Raw genomic sequence first — 23,869 nt, 5'->3', positions numbered from 1 at the left:
CCTTCTTTGCATTTCAAGTAGTCCAATGGTTTTGAATAGAGACCATGGCTCAGTGTCAGGCCAGTACCAAACATGTTAAATGTCAAGATTTTCCCGTGTGTTCCCACAGTAGACTCCCCTGTGGTTGTACATACCTGGAGAGCAAGGAGAGGACAAACAAGGGTACAGACACAGTCAGATGCAGTGTGTGCCAGTCTCGAATGGCAAAAGCTAATCCTCCCAAGAGTATCTGCCCAACACTGTGGGCACATAACATCAGTGTTACTCCTATATGTTGTGAGTTGGTTACTGCCCACTCGGATGCTGAAAAACATATACAGTTATTTCAGTCAAAGGGCAAATTCTAGGTCAATTCAAGGCATAGATACAATTTAAATCTTAAATTGTTAACTTACCAAGGATGGAAGAGTTTGACAAAATAATTATGACAGAAAATCCAGCCAAGAAGCGTAGAATGCAGAAGATGAGGAAGGTGGGAGCAAAGGTGGCACAGGTGTCCAAGATGGCCGTCTGGAGGAGACACCATGTGTAAACCCCCTTCCTTCCATACCTAAGAAATAAGATTATTTAGGAAGGAAATAATGTGTGGAAAACTTAACACAAGAGGGTACATCTTCAAAGTCAGGATAAATGTTTGTTGTTTGGAACACTGCATTGGAGGCTAGTGGAATAATTATATTTGTCAACAGCAGAAATCAGATGTGATCCTCCTAGTCCATATGAGACCATTATCAACTCTCTGTCAGTCAACAGTCACCAGGAAGACATTTTCCATATGAAGCCATATGAAAGAAAATGAAATATGGGAAGTTATCCCAAAAGTTTGTTATACATAAGTACACATTGAATATAGTGTTTAGAGCAGTGAGGAGTGAAATCAAGAGAGCTGTACTTTCTGAACTATCAACAAAAAGGCTTTTCAAAAAACAAGGTACTCACTAAACCAGTTCCTGGTCAAAAAGATCATTGTTCTAGACAAGAATCCTTTTTTTGTGGATTCTGTTAGCCCCTACTCGCAACAAACTATATAATTTTACAACTTAAACTACCACATATTAATTTGTTTCATTTCTATTTTAAAAAATTGGAATAGTATAACATGTGATCCTATGTTATATAATGTTTCCTGGATATTGATGCATGTGATGATAGTTTGTTTTTCTTATTGTTGATACAAATTTACATGAGGGCCAGGAATTAGTGTGTAAAGGTTTAGTTGTCAGTTGGGATGCCAGCCTTCCAAGTAGGACTGCTACTTTGAGTCCCAGGCATTCTGTTTCTCATGCAGCTTTCTGACAATGCATCTTGGAAGGCAGCCGATGATGGCTCTAGTACGTGGGTGACTGCTGCACATACGGGAGACCCAGAAAGATTTCTGGGCTCCTGACTTCACCCTGGTACAACCTTGGCTGTTTGGGGTATTTGGGATATGAACTAACAATGGAAGATCTCTCTCACTTGAGACAGCCTTTTAGTAATGGAAACAAACACACCTTCACAAATAAACTCATGAATATGTCATATTTTAAAATTATACTGCTTAAAAGTGTAACGTAAACTTACGTTTCAAGAAAACTTATTCATATATTATCTAAACTCTTTCATCCATTTGCTCACCCACTGATTCTGCCATTTCAATTGTAGTACTGAGGTTGGTGTTTGAAAACTTGGGGCAGAGATCTCAGATGGTTAAACAGGGAAGTACATGCTGACTTTGACCACAGGAAGATACCAGAAGAATAGGGGAGGGACCACATTCCCGGGGCAGAGTTGGAGAAAAGTTTGTAGTGGAAAGTCAACAGAATAAGGGAATAGACAGAATGGAAAGCTAGGGGCAAGTTAATTCTGTACATGTAATATATAACTGTGTAAGCTCAAAGTCATAGCTTTTAACTAAGACAACTGGATGGCAATGAGCGTCTGTAGTTCTCTGGATGTTCTAGTAAGAGACACCCTGAGTGACAGAAATGGTTGTCTCCTTCAGGAGAAGCAGTTTCAGGACACACAGAATCACTAACTTCTTATACCAAACCATGTCACCATAATTTCTTAAGATTATTTTCATTTTATTATTGCAAAAATTACCTATTGTACCTATTTCACAAGGATCAGCTCTCAGGTTATGCTGTCAGGTTTACCACCATATCTGCCTTATGTTGTTTCACAAGAATGTTTACAACAATGACTACCCACTGTATATGTGCATCTATGCTGAGACACAAAATGATGGCAGTCTACAAGTGTCCATCAGCATTGATCTCACAGGTTCCAGTTGTTTCCTACCATCGCCAAGGCCAATAACATTCTTTCATAATTTTGTGCTTTTGAACATGCCTGAAATCATTTGCCTCTTTTTTTATTGAACTAAATCCAATTCATAAATCTCAAACCCTTCAATGTGCTTTGAAAGTCACTCATGAAACTTGCTTGAATCTTATTTAGATGTCTTTTTATGTCTCCTATTATGTACACAATGAATCTATTTGTCATAACAAATTATAATATCCTGGCCGGCGCCGCGGCTCAATAGGCTAATCCTCCGCCTTGCGGCGCCGGCACACCGGGTTCTAGTCCCGGTCGGGGCACCGATCCTGTCCCGGTTGCCCCTCTTCCAGGCCAGCTCTCTGCTGTGGCTAGGGAGTGCAGTGGAGGATGTCCAAGTCCTTGGGCCCTGCACCCCATGGGAGACCAGGAGAAGCACCTGGCTCCTGCCATCGGATCAGCGCGGTGCGCCGGCCGCAGCGCGCTACCGCGGCGGCCATTGGAGGGTGAACCAACGGTAAAAGGAAGACCTTTCTCTCTGTCTCTCTCACTATCCACTCTGCCTGTCAAAAAAAAAATTAAAAAAAAATTATAATATCCTGGTCATGTAGCAAACCTGCTTATTGTTGTAGCTCCCTGAAATCAGACAATTAGGTGAGTATGTAGCCCAACATAAAGGGCACAGTGTGAGCTCATCAAAGTCTTCTAAAATACATGATGTGTGGATCATGTGATCAACAACCCAAAATAAAGTGAGGTGACACTTACCTGTCTGAAAGATAGCCAAATATCAGACTTCCCAGCAGCGACCCACTCAGGAACAGGGTTTGAACCACTGATTTTTGTGACTGAGACTCACAGACGAGGTCCCACTGGGAGGAAACAGCACAGCAGAGTTTTAGGAGAGCTTCAGCCCTTTGGTGGAGCCTGGCCACAAACTCCTCCATATGATACACACGAGCTCCTGCTACGGGGTTCTGCCTTCTCCAATTTCATCTACAGTCACTTCCCTCTGGTTGCCCACACTCTAGAAATACTGAAACTTATATCTACCTTTCAATTGTCACTGCCTCTTTTACGCCATACCCTTCTGTTACCACGTGTGTACACGTCTTTAGTAATTTTTCTCCTAGAGCTCCAAATCCATTTACTGTATTACTGTTCAACACATTTGTGAGGTACCAAAATTAAAATAACATAAAATGTATTTTTAAGAAACTTAAGTTATCAAAATTTAAATACTTAGGAAAATTCAGTTTTTTCCCCTCATCATGTCATCAACATGTTACTCTACATCTTATGCTTAATTATTATAAAATGTTTGGTTTTTCTTTTTAAAATTTTTCAGTTTAGATGTTTTAAAAAAGCACAGAATTTTAGTTACGTGAGGAGTTCCCATACAACCCATTCCAAGCTTCCTCTGTGCCTTCCATCTCTCACAGCTTATAGTAATTAAAAACTGTGCTTATATTGAGGTTTATTTTAGCTCCATATATGAGGAAGAACATGTAACATTTGTCTTCCTGTGTCTAACTTATTTCAATTAACATGATGTCTTTCAGTTCTATCCAGTTTGATGCAAATGACAGGATTTCATTCTTTTTAAATAACTGAGTGGAAATCTATTATATATAAATTGTATTTCCTTTGGAAAATATTCATTTATTACATATTTGAAAGTCACAGTTACAGAGAGTTAGAGAAAGACACACACAGAGAGAAAGATCTTCCATGCACTGGTTCACTCCACAAATGGTTGTAATAGCCAGGGCTGAGAAGGGGAAAAAAACAGGATCTGGAACTCTGTCTCAGGGGCCTAAGCACCTGGGACATGTTCTTCTGCTTTCCCAGGAGCATTAGCAGAGAAGTGGAGCACTTTGGCATCAAATCAGTGCTTACGTTGGATGCCAGCTTTGCAGGTTGCATATTAACCCACTCAACTACAATGTGGGCACCCGTATTTTCTTTATTGACTCATGTGATGATGGAAACCTGGTTGATGTCAAATCTTGGCTACTGTGAAGAGCAATGACCGTGGTGGAGCAGAGATGACTTTTTGAAACAATGATTTCATGTCTTTTGGACATATACCCAGTGGTGAGTTTGCTAGGTCATATGGCAGTTCTCTTTCTAGTTTTTGAAGAAGTCTTATACTGTTGTCCATAATGGCTGAACTAATTTACATTCCAGCAATAGTGTGTAAGAGTTCCCTTTCTTCCACATTCAGGGCAGCCAACGTTACTTTTTGTCTTTTTGATGACAACCATTCTAACTGGAGTAGGTGATATCTCATTGTGGTTTTGATTTTATTTTCATTTATGTGAGAACTGGTAATATTGACCATTTCCCCCACATATCTGTTGGCCATTTGTATTGGCCACTCATCCAATCAGCTAAAGAGCTTCAACAGGACTGATGCCTGGATCCTATGTATATAGGTTCTGATTTACTTGCATTGTGCTTAAGTTTTGCAATCAGTACTGAGCAACACCGACCCAGCATAACATTTTGCATGTAACACTTCAATTATTTTTAACATTTAGGGTTATCCTTTCTATATAAAATGATATAGTAGTAGGTTGAGGTATAGTTTGTTCAATTCATTAACCTCCACCCTTGATATTGTGGTACAGATAAACAATTGCTAACTGCTGAAGGAATGAAGACTTCTTAATTTGATAAAATAAGTTGGTAGAGAATTCTCAGTCCATTCGTTTGTTAAATCCAAACAACTTAATTTCACATCACTTCTCTATAAAAAGGTTTAATGAGGACTCTTACCTTAGTCACAATGGTGGAGGAGGCGGAGCTCTGATTGTACACCCAGCCATCCACACAGGGCTCTGTGTCTGACTCACTTACATTGGGGAAGGTCCCGTTCAGATGAAGGAGCTGCCACTGGGGATGGGTGAAGCGACGGCACTTCTCTGGCCTCAGGTTTGAGTCCAGTGGGATGGAGACTCTCAGGAGGGCGTCTTGGCTGAGGATGTCAGAGTCATTGCCAGAGGCTGTGTGGTTATCCAGGAGGGGCACCCAGCAGCGATGCCCAGGGATGGCTGCAGTGAAGTTCTCCAACAGAATATGAGTGTATGTTATAACATTGGCGACAAATAAGAAAGCAATCTGAAGGATCTGAAATCTCCCCAGATCTCCAGCTTGTTCCAGGAGCACATCGAAGGCCATTGAGGCTGAGCAGGTTATCTCCAAGGTGAAGCACAGTGACTCTACGGAGATAAATTCAGAGGAAGAAAATGTTTCCTTTCACCAAGTCCTCTAGTGCTGTGTTGATCTTGGCCCCACTTTCTCAATAGGCCTGGTCTCAGCACTGCAGAAGAGCAGAGACAGGAGTTTCCACAGTTCTTTGATTTTGGCAGCCAACAGGTCAAAAAATAGTCACAGATGCAATTATTTGGCTGAGAGACGTCATTTATTGATGACTGATCCTGCTAAAACACTTCTCCATGAATGAACCTGACCCCTGAAGTTCGCGAGAGTGGAGCAGACTTTCAGCTGGATGGCATCTCCATATGACCTAAAGTATACATGCTCAATGTCTGTACTTATTTTCAGAGAAGGGTTGCAGGAGACTTACAAGTGAAGTGCCTGATGGTGTTTCTCTCAAGCGTCAGAGTAGTGCTTTTTCTTGGTTAGAAATGGATTCTGACTCAAGGTTAATGAAAAGACTCTTAGTTAAAAGAAAGCAAAGTGGAATGTTGACTGGAAATGCTGACTGCTGGTAACTGAAATTCTGCTTCAGTTCATCTTATACCAGTGATAGTGATTTTAAGGTTTTTTCCAAAAAGAATAAAATAGTAACTGTTCCTCTACAGTGAGAAAGGGCTGATCAAGTCTGTCTGTCTGTCTTTTTTTCTTTCTTTCTTTCTTTCATTCATCTTTCTTTTCCTTCCTTCCTTCCTTTCTTTCTCTTCCAAGAGTTATAGTTTATTTTTTAAATTTTTATTTAATGAATACATTTTTACATAGATACAACTTTAGGAATATAGTGGTTTTTTTTCCCATTTCCCACCCTCACCCAGCTCCCATCCTCCTCCCTCTTCTTCTCCCATCTCCTTCTTCATTATGATTCATTTTTAGTATGACTTTATTTACAGAGGACCAACTCCATGCTAATGGTATACATCAACACTTTGTACCCACACACACACACACAACACGTAGAGTGCAGTTTACGGAGAGAATTTGCAGTCCATTCTCATATTACAATTCAATAGAGACAAAGGTCCTACATGAAGAGCAAGTGCACAGTGACTGCTGTTGTTCCTTTAACAATTAACACTTTTTTTTTATGACATCAGTGATGAACCGAGGCTCTTGCCATGGGCTGCCAAGGTTTTGGAAACCTCTTGTGACCATAGACTCCATCGGTATTTGGAAACAGCCATAAGCAAAGTGGATGTTCTCTCCTCCCTTCAAAAACTTTCATTAAATAAATATAAATTTGAAAGTAGAACTTTTGGATTATAGTGGATTTTCCCCCTATAACCACCCTCACATCCACAAACCATCCCATCTACCACTCCCTCTCCCATCCCATTCTTCATTAAGATTGATTTTTAATTATCTTTATATACAGAAGATCAAATTAGTATATACTAATTAAAGATTTCAACACTTTGCACCTACACAGACACACAAAGTATAAAGCACTGTTTGAATACTAGCTTTACCTTTAATTTGCATAGTACAACACATTAAGGACAAAGATCCTACATGGGGAGTAAGTGCACAGAGACTCCCATTGTTGATTTAACAATTGGAGTGTTTCCTTCTTTGATGACCTTTTTTTTCCTCTGAGGTCTCACAGAGATCCTCCGTGTAGGATATTTTTTGTCACAGAGTCTTGACTTTCCATGCCTGAAATGCTCTCCAAGACCTTTCAGACTGTCTAAGAAGCCTTAATGGTTGATTCTGAGGTCAGAGAGTTATTTACTGTGAACATCCTTCTAGGAGTCTGCAGTGTGTACTGCTTCCCACGTTGGTCCTTCCTTTTTAATTCTATTATTTTTACTGGGTATCAACTCATTCCTTCTTATAGTGTCAGTTTCACTTCTACAGGTTTCCTTTTAGTTGCTCAGTTAGTTGTTGCAGACCAGGGAGAACATATGATATTTGTCCCTTTGAATTGGCTTATTTCACTCAGCTTGACTTGGTGTGTCTGTGTGGGGCAAACTGTTGAAATCTTTACTTAGTATAGAGTTGATCTTCTGTATATTAAGATAATTAAAAATGAATCTTAATGAAGAATGAGATGAGAGAGAGAGAGTAGGAGGTGGGAAGGTTTGGGAGTGGGAGGGTGGGTATGGGGGAAAGAATAGCTATAATCCAAATGTTGTACCTATGAAATTTATGTTTATTAGTACCACAAGATATTATCTTCAGTTAATAAGAGATAGATTAGGACCCAGTCCCTTCAATCTCATTTTATCTTTTCTCAAAATCCTGTTATATCTTTAGATGTTGGGGGGTTGGATTTATCATGTGAATTTTGAGGAGCTGTAGGCATTCTAATATCAGAGAAAATAGACTTTAACACAAAAATTGTTAAATGAGACAAATAGGGCATTATGTAATGATCAAGGCATCAATTCAACAGGAAGATGTGACTATAATAAATGTATATGCACCAATGCCAGGGTGCCTATTTAAAACACTATGGACCAAATGGAACTAACTGCTTTGTACAGAAAACTTCATCACTCACTTGTAGAATGCATTTTTTAAATAAGTACATGGAACTTTCTTTAGGATAATCTAAATACTAGGCCATAAAGCTAGTCACAGCCAATTCAAAAATATTGAAATCATACCATGCATCTTTTCTGATCACAATGAAATGAAGCTGTTAATTAACAACCTAACAATCTCAGGAATATATGCAAACACACGGAGAATGAACAACGTGCTCCTGAATGAACATGGGTATTGGAAGAAATCTAAAGAGAAATAAAATAATCTTGAAAATGAGAAAAGGTGACAATTCAACTTGTCAAAAATTAGGGGTTAGGCGGAGCCAAGATGGCGGAAGAGTGAGGGCGCGCACCAAAAGTCCGGGAAAAGATAGTTTAACAAAAGTGGAGTTACTGTAGCCTCAGGAAGAGACTCAGAAAAAACACTGCAGAGGAAACTCTTCCTGATCTAGTGGATGTGACACAGAGGATCTACGGGGAGACCAAGGTCGCCCAACGCCGAGCCAAGCCGCACCATGGGAGAGGACGTGGGAGAGTGGGAAACCGAGGGATCCCAGCCGCAGAAGCACAGCCACAGAATTTGAGAGCCACCGCTGGAACAAGAGGTGAGACAGGGACCTCTCAGGAACCTGAGACATTGGCGGGGAAAGATAGAATGAGGCCTGAGGTCTCACTGGGGAAAGTGCACAAGGCTGACTGGAGGAGAGAAAAAAGTGAATAAATACGGAGAACCAGCAGGGTCACTAGCCTCTCTCTCCACTCACCTTACAAAGCCAAGTAAGACAAAGAGCAGGCACCATTTTACATATGTGAAACAAACTAAGTAACCTAGGCAACCCGGTGAGCTGTGTGGAATTACTTACCAACTGAGTCTAAAAAAAAAAAAAAAGAGAGAGAGAGAGTGAGCAAACTACCAGAGAACAATCTGGGTGAGTCTCCTTGGGCACACCCTTAACCATGAAGAACCAAACAGAGCTCTCTTGCCACACCCATCATAGCCTCTAAGGATCCATCAAAAACAGACAGTCCAATTAATCTAGAGTCATAGTATAAAAAGAAAAAACACCACAGTGAAGGAAACAAAGAACACCTCCAAGATGCCAAAAAACATAGAAAACAAGGTAACAATAGCAAGGAAAACACTATGATGCCCCCAAAGGAAAAAGACACCCCAATTCAAGATTATGAAGATGATGAGATAGAAGAAATGCAAGAAACGGATCTCAAAAAATTGATAAGACCATTAAGAAGTTCTCAAAAACAAATTCTTTTTTTAAACAGGCAGAGTGGATAGTGAGAGAGAGAGAGACAGAGAGAAATGTCTTCCTTTTTGCCATTGGTTCACCCTCCAATGGCCGCTGCGGCCGGTGCATCTCGCTGATCCGAAGCCAGGAGCCGGGTGCTTCTCCTGGTCTCCCATGCGGGTTCAGGGCCCAAGGACTTGGACCATCCTCCACTGCCTACCTGGGCCATAGCAGAGAGCTGGCCTGGAAGAGGGGCAACCAGGATAGAATCTGGCGCCCCAACCGGGACTAGAATCTGGTGTGCCAGCGCTGCAAGGTGGAGGATTAGCCTGTTAAGCCATGGCGCCGGCCAAAAACAAATTCTTGAACTACAGAAATCCTTAATGGACAAGAAAGAAAATCTCTCCTGTGAAAATGAAATATTAAGGAGGAATCAAAATAAAATGAAACAACTAGTAGAACAAGAACTGTGACAGTGACGAGAAATCATAATAAAATGAAGATTTCAATAGATAAAATGACAAACACACTAGAGAGCCTTAAAAACAGAATGGGTGAAGCAGAAGAGAGAATATCGGACTTAGAAGACAGAGAACAGGAAAGGAAACAAATCAAAGAAAAGAAGAAGAAATCAGAAATCTAAAAAATATTGTTGGGAATCTACAGGATACTATTAAAAAACCGAACATTCGGGTCCTAGGAGTTCCTGAAGGCATGGAGAGGGAGAAAGGATAAGAAGGTCTTTTTAGTGAGATACTAGCAGAAAATTTCCCAGGTTTGGAGGACAGAGACATCCTAGTACAGGAAGCTCATAGAACCCCTAATAAACATGACCAAAAGAGATCCTCACCACGACACGTCGTAATCAAACTCACCACAGTGAAACATAAAGAAAAGATCTAAAAATGTGCAAGAGAGAAACATCAGACCACTCTCAGAGGATCCCCAATTAGACTCACAGTAGACTTCTCATCAGAAACCCTGCAAGCTAGGAGAGAATGGTGAGATATAGCCCAGGTACTAAGAGAAAAAAAAAACCTGCCAGCCCAGAATATTATATCCCGCAAAGCTCTCATTTGTGAATGAAGGTGAAATAAAGACCTTTCACAACAAACAGAAATTGAAAGAATTCGTCGCCACTTGTCCAGCCCTGCAAAAGATGCTTAAAGATGTGTTACACAAAGAAACACGGTCACCAATATGAAAGAAGGTAAAGGAAGGAAACCGCACAGCAAAAGATCACAGGAAACTCAAATCATATATTAGAAAATATCTTTGGCAAATGGCAGGGCAAAGTTACTCCTTCTCAATTGTCACATTGAATGTTAATGGCCTGAACTGTCCAGTTAAAAAACACCGATTGGCTGATTGGGTTAAGGAACAAACCCATCTATTTGCTGCTTACAAGAAACACATCTTTCCAACAAAGATGCACACAGACTGAATGTGAAAGGCTGGAAAAAGATATACCATGCCAACAGAAATGAAAAAAGAGCAGGTGTAGCCATCTTAATATCAGACAACATAAACTTTAACACAAACACTGTTAAGAGAGACAAAGAGGGGCACTATATAATGATTAAGGGATCAGTTCAACAGGAAGATATAACGATTATGAATGAATATGCACCTAATTACAGGGCACTGGTTTATTTAAAAGATTTGTTAAGGAACTTAAAGGGAGACTTCGACTCCATTACAATGGTACTGGGGGACTTCAATACTCCACTCTCAGAAATAGACAGATCAACAGGACAGAAGATCAACAAGGATACAGTAGATTTAGATGACACTATCGCCCAAATGGATCTAACAGATATCTACAGAACTTTTCATCCGACACATAAAGCATTTACATTCTTCTCAGCAGTACATGGAACCTTCTCTAGGATTGACCACATACTAGGCCATAAAGCAAGTCTCAGCAAATTCAAAATAATTAGAATCATACGATGGAACTTCTCAGACCATAGAGGAATGAAGTTGGAAATTAGCAACTCTGGAATCCCTAGAGCATGTACAAACACATGGAGACCGAATAACATGCTGCTGAATGAACACTGGGTCATAGAAGAAGTCAAAAGAGAAATCAAAATCTTTTGGAAGTAAATGAGGATAACAGCACAACATACCAAAACTTATGGGTGACAGCAAAAGCAGTGTTAAGAGAAAAGTTTATATCAATAGGTGCCTTCATCAAGAAATTGGAAAGGCATCAAACAAATGGCTTTCAATGCCTCTAAAGGATATAATAAAACTGCAGCAAACCAAACCCAAACCCAGTAGGAGAAGAGAAATAATTTTTATTAGAGAAGAAATTAGCAGAATTGAATCCAAAAATACATTACAAAAGATCAGCCAAATGAACAGCTGTTTTTTTTTGACAGGCAGAGTGTATAGTGAGAGAGAGAGACAGAGAGAAAGGTCTTCCTTTTTTGCCGTTGGTTCACCCTCCAATGGCCGCTGCGGCTGGCACATCTCGCTGATCCAAAGCCAGGAGCCAGGAACTTCTCCTGGTCTCCCATGCGGGTGCAGGGCCCAAGGACCTAGGCCATCCTCCACTGCCTTCCCAGGCCACAGCAGAGAGCTGGCCTGGAAGAGGGGCAACGAGGATAGAATCCGGCGCCCCAACTGGGACTAGAACCCGGTGTGCCGGCGCTGCAAGGTGGAGGATTAGCGTGTTAAGCCACGGCGCCGGCCAACAGCTGGTTTTTTGAAAAAGTAAACAAAATTGACACACCGTTAGCTCAACTAACAAAAAAGGAAGATAAAAGACCCATATCAATAAAATCAGAGATGAAAAACGGAATGTAACAACAGACACGACAGAATTAAAAAGAGTCATCAGAAATTACTACAAAGAGTTGTATTCCAGCAAACAGGGAAATCTAGCAGAAATGGATAGATTCCTGGACACATACAATGTACCCAAACTGAATCATGAAGAATAGAAAACCTAAGCAGACCTATAATTGAGACAGAAATTGAATCAGTAATAAAGGCCCTCCCTACAAAGAAAAGCCCAGGTCCAGAAGGATTCATTGCAGAATTCTACCAGACATTGAAAAAAAGAACTTATTCCAATTCTTCTCAAACTATGCAGAACAATCAAAAAAGTGGGAATCCTCTCGAATTCTTTCTATTAATCCAGCATCACCTTAATTCCTAAACCTGAAAAAGATGCAGCATTGAAAGAGAATTACAGACCAATTTCCCTGATGAACATAGACACAAAAATCCTCAATAAAATTCTGGCCAATAGATTGCTACAACACATCAGAAAGATCATCCACCCAGACCAAGTGGGATTATCCCTGCTATGCAGGGATAGTTCAACATTCGCAAATCAATCAATGTGATACACCACATTAACAAAGTGCAGAAGAAAAACCGTATGATTCTCTCAATAGATGCAGATCTGGCACTAGATAGGGATGCCTACTCTCACCATTGCTATTCAATATAGTACTGGAAGTTTTAGCCAGAGCTATTAGGCAAGAAAAAGAAATTAAAGGGATAGAAATTGGAAAGGAAGAAGTCAACTATCCCTCTTTGCAAATAATATGATTCTTTATTTAGGGGACCCAAAGAACTCTACTAAGAGACTACTGGAACTCACAGCAGAGTTTGGCAAAGTAGCAGGATGTAAAATCAATGCACAAAAATTAACAACCTTTGTATACACAGACAATACCATGACTGAGAAATAACTTCTAAGATCAATCTCATTACCAATAGCTACAAAAACAAATACCTTGGAATAAAATTAACCAAAGATGTCAAAGATCTCTACAATGAGAATTACAAAATCTTACAGAAGGAAATAGAAAAGGATACCAAAAAAATGGAAAAATATTCTATGCTCATGTATTGGAAGAATCAATATCATCAAAATGTCCATTCTCCCAAAAGCAATTTATAGATTCAATGCAATGCCAATCAAATTACCAAAGACATTCTTCTCAGATCTGGAAAAATGATGCTGCAATTCATATGGAGGCACAGGAGACCTTGAATAGCTAAAGCAATCTTTTTTTTTTGACAGGCAGAGTGGACTGTAGAGGGAGACAGAGAGAAAGGTCTTCCTTTTTTTTGCCGTTGGTTCACCCTCCAATGGCTGCTGCGGTAGGCGCGCTGCGGCCAGTGCACCGCGCTGTTCCGATGGCAGGAGCCAGGTGCTTATCCTGGTCTCCCATGGGGTGCAGGACCCAAGAAATTGGCCCAACCTCCACTGCACTCCCGGGCCACAGCAGAGCTGGCCTGGAAGAGGGGCAACTGGGACAGGATCAGTGCCCCGACCGGGACTAGAACCCGGTGTGCCAGCGCCGCAATGTGGAGGATTAGCCTACTGAGCCACAGCGCCGGCTACTAAAGCAATCTTATACAACAAAATCAAAACAAGAGGCATCACAGTACCAGATTTCAGGACATAATACAGGGAAGTTGCAATCAAAACAGCATTGTACTGGTACAGAAACAGGTGAATAGACAATGGAACAGAATAAAAACACCAAAATATTCAAACATCTCCAGCATCTACAGACAACTTATTTTTGATCAAGGATCTAAAACCAATTCCTGGAGCAAGGACATTCTGTTCTGGGAAAACTGGATATCCACATGCAAAAGCATGAAGCAAGACCACTACCTTACACCTTACACAAAAGTCTACTCAGCATGGATTAAAGACCTAAATCCACAACTGACACCATCAAATTATGAGAGAACATCAGAAACCCTGCAAGATAAAGGCAAAGGCAAAGACTTCCTGGAAAAAGACCCCAGAGGCACAGGCAGTCCAAGCCAAAATTAGCAATTGGGATTGCATCAAATTGAGAGTTTTTTCAATTAAAAAGCAACAGTAAGGAAAGTGAAGAGGCAACCGACAGAATGGGAAAAAATATTTGCATACTCTGTAACAGATAAAGGATTCTTGTCACTATCACAGTTTCATGTTCTACTAGTTGTTTCATTTCATTCTGATTCCTCCTTAATATTTCATTTTCATGAGAGAGATTTTCTATCTTCTCCATTAAGGATTTCTGTAGTTCAAGAATTTGTTTTGAGACCTTCTTAATGTTCTTTTCAATTTTTTGAGATCTGCTTCTTGCATTTCCTCTATCTCTTCATCTTCATAATCTTGCATTGGGTTGTCTTGTTCATTTGGGGCATCATAGTGTCTTCCTTGCACTTGTTACCTCGGTTTCTACGTTTGTTGTTTGGCATGTTGGAGATAATTTATGTTTTTTTTTTTTTTTTTTGCTGTGGTGTTTTTTTCTCGTTATAATATGCCTCTAAGTGGGCTGCCTGCTTTGATGGATCCTTAGAGGCTGTGATGGGTGTGGCCAGAGAGCTCTGCTTGATTCTTCAGGTTTAAGGCTGTGCAAAAAGTGACTCACCCAGATTGTTCTCTCCCTTGCTCCTTGCTCAATCTCTCTCTCTCTCTCTCTCTCTTTTTTTGACTCAGTTGGGGAGTAATTCCACACAGCTGAGTGGAATTGAGGGCAGTTGAAATCTGGCCTCTGTGAGTATTCGTTTGATCTACCCCTGGGACCACACAAAGAGTTTATGCAGCCCTCAATGTGTTCTCAAGTTTCGCCACAGTCCCAAGGTTACTGAGTTTGTGTACTCGGTGAGTTCGCTCGCCACCCCCCTCGGATTTTCACAGTCGCAGATTGTTAGCTTCACCTGTTTTCACTAGATTCTAACCTCCTGTTATTTTTCCCAACCAGAGTCAAGTTTTTCTGCCTGGCTACTCGTGGTTGCCGCTTTACATATGTAAAATGTCTCCTGCTCTTTGTTTTGCTTGGCTTTGTAAGGTGAGTGGAGAGAGAGGCTAGTGTCCATGCTGGTTCCCCTGATTTATTCATTTTTTTTCTCTCCTCCAGTCAGCCTGGTGATCTTTGCCCAGTGGGCAAAGATCTCTGCCTTTCCCTGCCAAAGTCTCGGGTTTCTGAGGTTTTTGTCTTACCTCCCATTCCCGCGCCGGCAAGATTCTGTGGCTTGACTCCTGTGGCTGGGCTCCCATGCGGTGGGCTCCCTGTAGGTCCTCTGTGTCACATCCACTAGATTCCACTTTTTTTTTTTTAATTTTTGACAGGCAGAGTGGACAGTGAGAGAGAGAGACAGAGAGAAAGGTCTTCCTTTTGCCGTTGGTTCACCCTCCAATGGCCGCCGCGGTAGCGCGCTGCGGCCGGCACACCGCGCTGTTCCGATGGCAGGAGCCAGGTGCTTCTCCTGGTCTCCCATGGGGTGCAGGGCCCAAGCACTTGGGCCATCCTCCACTGCACTCCCGGGCCACAGCAGAGAGCTGGCCTGGAAGAGGGGCAACCGGGACAGGATCAGTGCCCCGACCGGGACTAGAACCCGGTGTACCGGCGCCGCAAGGCGGAGGATTAGCCTAGTGAGCCGCGGCGCCGGCTAGATTCCACTTTTATTAAACTATCTTTTCCCAGACTATCTGCCATCTTGGCTCTGCCCACTTTCTCCAGATAAAGGATTAATAACCAGAATCTACAAAGAAATCAAGAAACTCCACAACAGCAAAACAAATAACCCACTAAAGTGTTGGGTCAAGGACCTCAGTAGATATTTTTCAAAAGTGGAAACCCAAATGGGCAACAGACACAGGAAAAAGTGTTCAGGATCACTAGCTATCAGAGAAATGCAAATCAAAACCACAACGAGGTTTCACCTCACCCCGGTTAGAATGGCTCACATTCAGCAATCTACCAACAACAGATGCTGGAGAGGATGTGGGGAAGAAGGAAAACTAACCCACGGTTGGTGGGAATGCAAACTGGTAATGCTACTGTGGAAGTCAGTCTGGAGATTCCTCAGAAACCTGAATATAACCTTACAATACAACCCAGCCATCCCACTGCTTGGAATTTACCCAAAGGAAATTAAATTGGCAAACAAAAAAGCTTTTTGAGTCTGCACCTCAATGTTTATTGCAGCTCAATTCACAATAGCTAAGACCTGGAAGCAACCTAAATGCCCATCAACAGTAGACTGGATAACATGGGAAGCGGGATTCACAGTAGACTCATAGAATGGCAGATGTCCTAAACAGCACTCTAGCCTCAGAATCAGCCCTTAAGGCATTCGGATCTTGCTGAAGAGCCCATGAGAGTATTTTAGGCATGAAAAGCCAAGACACACTGGCAAAAAAAATGTCCTAAATGAAAGATCTCTGTGAGTGAGATCTCACTGGAAAGAACGGAGCATCAAAGAAGGAGGTAGCTTTCTCTGAAGGGAGGAGAGAACTTCCACTGTGACTATGATCTTGTATTCTATAAATTACATATTCCATAATTTCTTTATCTAGTCTTCTATTAGGGGCATTTCTGTATGTGATCCATTCTTTTTTTTTTTTATTTTTGACAGAGCGGACAGTGAGAGAGAGAGAGACAGGGAGAAAGGTCTTCCTTTGCCATTGGTTTACCCTCCAATATCTGCCATGGCTGGTGTGCTGCAGCCGGCGCAACGCACTGATCTGAAGGCAGGAGCCAGGTGCTTATCCTGGTCTCCCATGGGGTGCAGGGCCCAAGCACTTGAGCCATCCTCCACTGCACTCCTGGGCCATAGCAGAGAGCTGGCCTGGAAGAGGAGCAACCAGGACAGAATTCGGCACCCCGACTGGGACTAGAAACCAGTGTGCTGGCACCGCTAGGTGGAGGATTAGCCTGTTGAGCCACGGCGCCAGCCTGTATGTGAGCCATTCTAACCAGAGTGAGGTGAAACCTCATTGTGCTTTTGATTTGCAGTTTCCTGTTTGCAATTGATCCTGAACATTTTTTTCTGTGTCTGTTGGCCATTTTGGTTTCGTCTTTTGAAAAATGTCTATTTTTGTCCTTTGCCCATCTCTTAAGTGGGTTGTTTGTTTTGTTATTGTAGTGGTTCTTTTTTTTTGACAGGCAGATTTAGACAGTTAGAGAGAGAGAGAGAGAGCCAGAGAGCAAGGTCTTCCTTTTCCATTGGTTCACCCCTCAAATGGCCGCTGCGGCTGGTGCACTGAGCTGATCTGAAGCCAGGAGCCAGAAGCTTCCTTCTGGTCTCCTATGCGGTACAGGGCCCAAGCACTTGGGCCATCCTCCACTGCTTCCCGGGCCACAGGAGAGAGCAGGAATGGAAGAGGAGCAACTGGGACAGAACCCACTGACCCAACTGGAATTAGAACCAGGTGCCGGCACTGCAGGTGGAAAATTAGCCAAGTGCGTCAAGGCGCTGGCCATAGAGGTTCTTGATCACTTTGTAGATTCTGGTTATTAATCCTTTATCTGTTGCATAGTTTGCAAATAATTTATCCCATCAAGTTGGTTGCCTATTCACTTTCCTGACTTTTTCTTTTCAATACAGAAACTTCTCAATATGATGCAATCCCAATTGCTCATTTTGGCTTTGACTGCCTGTGCCTCTGGGGTCTTTCCCAAGAAGTCTTTGCCAGTGCTTATATCTTTCAGGGCTTCTCCAATATTCTCTCATAATTTGATGGTGTCTGTTGTGGATTTAGGCCTTTAATCCATGTTGAGTGGATTTTTGTGTAAGGTGTAAGGTAGGGATCTTGCTTCATGCTTTTGCATGGGGATATCCAGTTTTCCCAGCACCATTTATTGAATAGACTGTCCTTACTTCAGGAATTGGTATTAGATCCTTGATCAAAAATAAGTTGGCTGTAGATGTTTGGATTGATTTCTGGTGTTTCTATTCTGTTCCATTGGTCTATCCATCTGTTTCTGTACCAGTACCATGCTGTTCTGACTACAACTGCCCTGTATTATGTCCTGAAATCTGTTATTGTGATGCCTCTGGCTTTGTTTTTGTTGTATAAGATTGCTTTAACTATTTGAGGTGTCCTATGCCTCCATTTGAATTTCAGCATTATTTTTTCCAGATCTGAGAAGAATGTCTTTGGTATTTTGATTGGTATTGCATTGAATGTATAAATTGCTTTTGGGAGAATGGACATTTTGATGATGTTGATTCTTCCAATCCATGAGCATGGAAGATTTTTCCATTTTTTGTTATCCTCTTCTATTTCTTTCTTTAAGACTTTGTAATTCTCATCGTGGAGATCTTTGACATCTTTGGTTAATTTTATTCCAAGGTATTTGATTGTTTTTGTAACTATTGGGAATGGGATTGATCTTAGAAGTTATTTCTCAGTCATGGCATTGTCTGTGTATACAAAGGTTTTTGATTTTTGTGCATTGATTTTATTTCCTGCTAAATGCCAGACTCCTCCATGACTTCCAATACCCAATTTGCTTAGAGTTCTCATCTTGAAAGAGTGTTGTATTTTATCAAATGCGTTCTCTGCATCTATTGAGATAATCATATGGTTTTTCTTCTGCATTTTGTTAATGTGGTGTATCACATTGATTGATTTGCGAGCGTTGAACTCTCCCTGCATGACAGGGATAAAACCCACTTGGTCTGGGTGGATGATCTTTCTGATGTGTTGTAGCAATCTATTGGCCAGAATTTTATTGAGGATTTTTGCTTCCATATTCCTGAGGGACATTGGTCTGTAATTCTTTTTCAATGCTGCATCTTTTTCAGGTTTAGGAATTAAGGTGATTCTGGTTTCATGGAAAGAATTTGGGAGGATTCCCTCCTTTTTATTGTTCTGAATAGTTTGAGAAGAATTGGAGTTTGTTGTTCTTTAAATGTCTGGTAGAATTCAGTAGTGAATCCATCTGGTTCTGGGCTTTCTTTTGTTGGGGGGTGCCTTTATTACGCACTCAATTTCTGTCTTGGTAATGGGTCTGTTTAGGCTTTCTATGTCTTCATGGTTCAATTTAGTAGGTTGTATGTATCCAGAAATCTATCCTTTTCTGCTAGATTTCCCTGTTTGCTGGAATACAACTCTTTGTAGTAATTTCTGGTGATTCTTTTATATCTGTGATGTCTGTTGTTACATTTCCTTTTTTATCTCTGATTTTATTGGTTTAGGTCTTTTCTTTTTTAATTAGTTGGTACAATGGTGTGTTAATTTTGTTTATTTTTTCAAAAAAGCAGCTTTTTTGTTGATTTTTTGTAATTTTTTTTTGCATTCAATCCTGTTAAGTTCTTCTCTGATTTTTTATTTTTTTATTTTTAATTTATTTTTTAATTTTTGACAGGCAGAGTGGACAGTGAGAGAGAGAGAGAGACAGAGAGAAAGGTCTTCCTTTTTCGTTGGTTCACCGTCCAATGGCTGCTATGGCCGGCACGCTGTGGCTGGCACACCATGCTGATCCAAAGGCAGGAGCCAGGTGCTTATCCTGGTCTCCCATGGGGTGCAGGGACAAGCACTTGGGCCAACCTCCACTGCACTCCCGGGCATAGCAGAGTGCTTGCCTGGAAGAGGGGCAACCGGGACAGAATCCAGCACCCCGATCAGGACTTTATATACACAGGATTGATTTAGTATATATTAAGTAAAGATTTCATCAGTTTGTACCCACGCAGAAACACAAAGTGTAAAAATACTCTTTCAGTACTTGTTATAGCATTACTTCACATTGGATGACACATTAAGGACAGATTCCACATGAGAAGTAAGTACACAGTGACTCCTGTTGTTGACTTAACAATTTGACACTCTTGTTTATGGCGTCAGTAATCTCCCTAGACACTAGTCGTGAGTGGCCAAGGCTATGGAAGCCTTTTGAGTTCACCGACTTCGATCTTATTCTGACAGGGTCATAGTCAAAGTGGAAGTTCTCTCCTCCCTTCAGAGAAAGGTACCTCCTTCTTGGATGGCCCCATTCTTTCCACTGGGATCTCACTCACAGAGATCTTTCATTTAGGTCTTTTTTTTTTTTTGACAGAGTGTCTTGGCTTTCCATGCCTAAAATATTCTCATGGGCTCTTCAGCCATATCCAAATGCCTTAAGGGCTGATTCTGGGGCCAGAGTGTTGTTTCGGACACCTGCCATTCTATGAGTCTGCTGTGTATCCTGCTTCCCATGATGGATCGTTCTCTCCCTTTCTGATTCTATCAGTTAGTATTAGCAGACACTAGTCTTGTTTGTGTGATCCCTTTGACTCTTAGACCTATCAGTGTGATCAATTGTGAACTGAAATTGATCAGTTGGACTAGTGAGATGGCATTGGTACATGCCACCTTGATGGGATTCTATTGGAATCCCCTGGCACGATTTGGACTCCACCATTTGCGGCAAGTCCGATTGAGCATGTCCCAAATTGTACATCTTCTCCTTCTCTTATTCCCACTGTTACATTTAATAGGGATTACTTTTTAGTTCAATTTAAACACCTAAGAATACTTGTGTGTTAATTGCAGAATTCAACCAATAGTACTAGAACAAAACAAAGAAAAAATACTAAAATGGATAAAGTATTACATTGTACACCAACAGTCAGGACAAGAGCTGATCAAGTCACTGTTTCTCCTAGTGTCCATTTCCCTTCAACAGGTTTCCCCTTTGGTGCTGAGTTAGTTGTCGCCAATTAGAGAGAACATAAGATATTTGTCCCTTTGGGACTGGATTAATTCACTCAACATGATGTTTTCCAGATTCGTCCATCTTGTTGTAAATCATCGGATTTCATTGTTTTGATTGCTGTATAGTTTTCTATAGAGTACATGTCCCATAGTTTCTTTATCCAGTCTACTGTTGATGGGCATTTGGGTTGACTCTAGTTCTTAGGTATTGTGAATTGACCTGCAATAAACATTAATGTGTAGACAGCTTTTTTTTTGCCTGTGTAATTTCCTTTGGGTAAATTCAAAGGAGTGGGATGGCTGGGTTGAATAGTAGGGTTATACTCAGGTTTCTGAGGAATCTCCAGACTGACTTCCATAGTGGCTTAACCAGTTTGCATTCCCACCAACAGTGGGTTAGTGTCCCTTTTTCCCCACATCCTTGCCAGCAGCTATTGTTGGTAGATTTCTGAATGTGAGCCATTCTCACCGGAGTGAGGTGAAACCTCATTGTGGTTTTGATTTGCATTTCCCTGATTGCTAGTGATCTTGAACATTTTTTCATGCGTCTTTTTGCCATTTGGATTTCCTTTTTTGAAAAATGTCTATTGAGGTCCTTGGTTCATCTCTTAAGTGTATTGTTTGTTTTGATGTTGTGGAATTTCTTGATTTCTTTGTAGATTCTGGTTATCAACCCTTTATCTGTTGCGTCGTTTGCAAATATCTTCTCTGTCTTAATTTGGGTCTGGTTTGCTGCAGTTTTTCTAGATCCTTGAGGTGCATTGAGAGCTCATTTATTTGTTGCCTTTCCAATTTCTTGATGTAGGCCCCTATTGCTATAAACTTTCTTCATATCACTGCATTTGCTGTATTCCATAAGTTTTGATATGTTGTGTTGTTATCCTTATTTACTTCCAGAATTTTTTTGATTTCTCTTTTGATTTCTTCTATGACCCAGTGTACATTCAGGAGTATGTGGTCTGTCTCCATGCATTTGAATATGCTCTAGGGATTCCTGAGTTGCTAATTTCCAGCTTCATTCCATGGTGGTCTGAGAAGATGCATGATATGATTTTGATTTTTTTGAATTTGCTGAGACTTGTTATGGTCTAGCATGTGGTCAATCCTGGAGTAGGTTTTATGTACTTTGATAAAAATGCATATTCTTTTAGTGTAAGACAAAAATTTCTGTAGATATCTGTTAGATGCATTTGGTCTATAATGTCGATTAAATCTGCTGTTTCCTTGTTGATCTTCTGTCTGGTTGATCTGTCTATTGTGAAAGTAGAGTATTGATGTTCCCCAATACTATTGTATTGGAGTCTCCATTTAAGTTCATTAACATATCTTTTAAATAACCCAGTGCCCTGTAATTAGGTTCATATACATTTATAGTAGTTACGTCTTCCTGTTGAATTGATCCCTTAATCACTATATAGTGCCACTCTTGTCTCTCTTAACAGTTTTTGTGTTAAAGTTTATTTTGTCTGATATTAAGATGGCTACACCTGTTCTTTTTTCATTTTTGTTGGCATGGAATATCTTTTTTCAACCTTCACTTTGAGTCTGCATGCATCTTTGTTGGAAAGATGTGTTTCTTGCAAGCAGCAAATAGATGGGTTTTGTTTTTTGATCCATTCAGCCAATCTGTGTCTTTTAACTGGAGAGTTGAGGCCATTAACATTCAATGTGACTATTGATTGATAAGTAGTGACTTTGCCCTGCCATTTGCCAAAGATACTTTCTAATATATGCTTTGAGCTTCCTGCGGTCTTTTACTGGTAGATTTTCTTCCTTTACTTTCTTTCATATTGATGGTTGTTTTTCTGTATATCTGTGAATAACACATCTTTAAGCATCTTTTGCAGGGCAGGATGAGTAGTGACAAATTCTTTCAATTTCTGTTTGCTATGAAAGGTCTTTATTTCACCTTCATTCACGATTGAGAACTTTGCAGCATACACTATTCCGTACTTGCAGTTTTTTTCTCTTAGTACTTGTGCTATATCTCGCCATTCCTTCCTACCCTGTAGGGTTTCTCATGAGAAGTCTGCTGTAAGTCTGATTGGAGATCTTCTGAGACTAATCTGACGTTCCTCTCTTACACATCTGAGAATCTTTTTTTATGTTTCAGTGTGGTGAGTTTTGATTACAATGTGTCTTGGTGAGAACCTCTTTTGTTCATGTTTATTTGGGGTTCTATGTGCTGCCTGTACTTGGATGTCCCTTTCCTTCTTTAAGCCTGGGACGTTTTCTGCTAGTATCTCATTAAAAAGGCCTTCTAATCCTTTCTCTCTCTCCCATGCCTTCAGGAACTCCTAGAACCCGAATATTGGGTTTTTCAATAGTATCCTGTAGATTCCCAAGAATATTTTTTAAATTTCTAATTGCCTTTTCTTTGGTTTGACTGTATACTGTCATGTGCTCTGACTTCCAAGTCCAATATTCTCTCTTCTACCTCATTGATTCTGTTTTTACGCTCAAGTGTGTTTTTCATTTGTTTGATTAAATTCTTCATTTCATTTTGATTTCTCTTTAGTATCTCAATTTCATGTTCTAGTAAATTTCTCATTTCAGTTTGATTCCTCTTTAAGATTTAATTTTCACGAGAGAGATTTTCTGTCCTGTCCTGTATAGATTTCTGTAGTTAATGCAGTTATTTTTGATAACTTCTAAATGTTCTGATCATAAATTTTTTGAAATCACTATCTTGCATTTCTTCTATCTCATCATCTTCATAATGTTGTATTGGAGTGTCCTGTTCATTTGGGAGCATCATGATGTCTTCCTTGTTCTTGTTTCCTCTGTTTTTTGCCTTGTGGAGATATTTGGTTTCTTTTTATTTTTTCTTGCTGTGTTGGCTTTTCTCATTATGCTATGACTCTAGATTTAGTGGACTGTCTTCTTTTGGTGAATTTCTAGAGGCTTTTGGTGGGTGTGGCCAGAGAACTATGTTCATTTCTTCAGGATAATGTTTGTGCAAATGTGACACATCCAGGTTTGGCATGGTGAATCTTCTCTCCTTCTTTTTTTTTGATTCAGAAGGGAAGTAATTCTGCTCAGCTAAGCTCTTCTCCTTGATGGCAATGAATGCCTGAACACTAGCCCCAGTGGGTATAATATTCATCTTCTCTGTCCCAAGGACCACACAAAGGATCTGTGCAGTCCTCAGTGTAAGCTCGGATTCCCCTGCAATGTGTCTTACCAGGTAGCCAAGGCTA

General features: G+C 40.7%; 1 protein-coding gene across 1 annotated transcript in view; it reads right to left on the bottom strand.

The window, feature by feature from the left end:
- LOC133764139 (steroid transmembrane transporter SLC22A24-like) overlaps positions 1–5,445 on the bottom strand; it is a 41,539-nt gene extending 36,094 nt beyond the window's left edge. The window contains exons 1-4 of the mRNA XM_062197816.1: positions 5,044–5,445; positions 3,031–3,134; positions 396–550; positions 135–303 (exon numbers count right to left, since the gene is read on the bottom strand). Coding sequence (XP_062053800.1) covers positions 135–303; positions 396–550; positions 3,031–3,134; positions 5,044–5,445 — 830 coding nt within the window. The remainder of the gene's footprint in view (positions 1–134; positions 304–395; positions 551–3,030; positions 3,135–5,043) is intronic.
- Positions 5,446–23,869: the final 18,424 nt, after the last annotated feature.

The sequence above is a fragment of the Lepus europaeus genome, chromosome 7 (genome assembly GCF_033115175.1).
Source record: "Lepus europaeus isolate LE1 chromosome 7, mLepTim1.pri, whole genome shotgun sequence".
Classification (NCBI taxonomy): Eukaryota; Metazoa; Chordata; class Mammalia; order Lagomorpha; family Leporidae; genus Lepus; species Lepus europaeus.
Note: the sequence above shows the minus strand (reverse complement) of the source record. Positions and strands in the feature narration are given on the sequence as shown.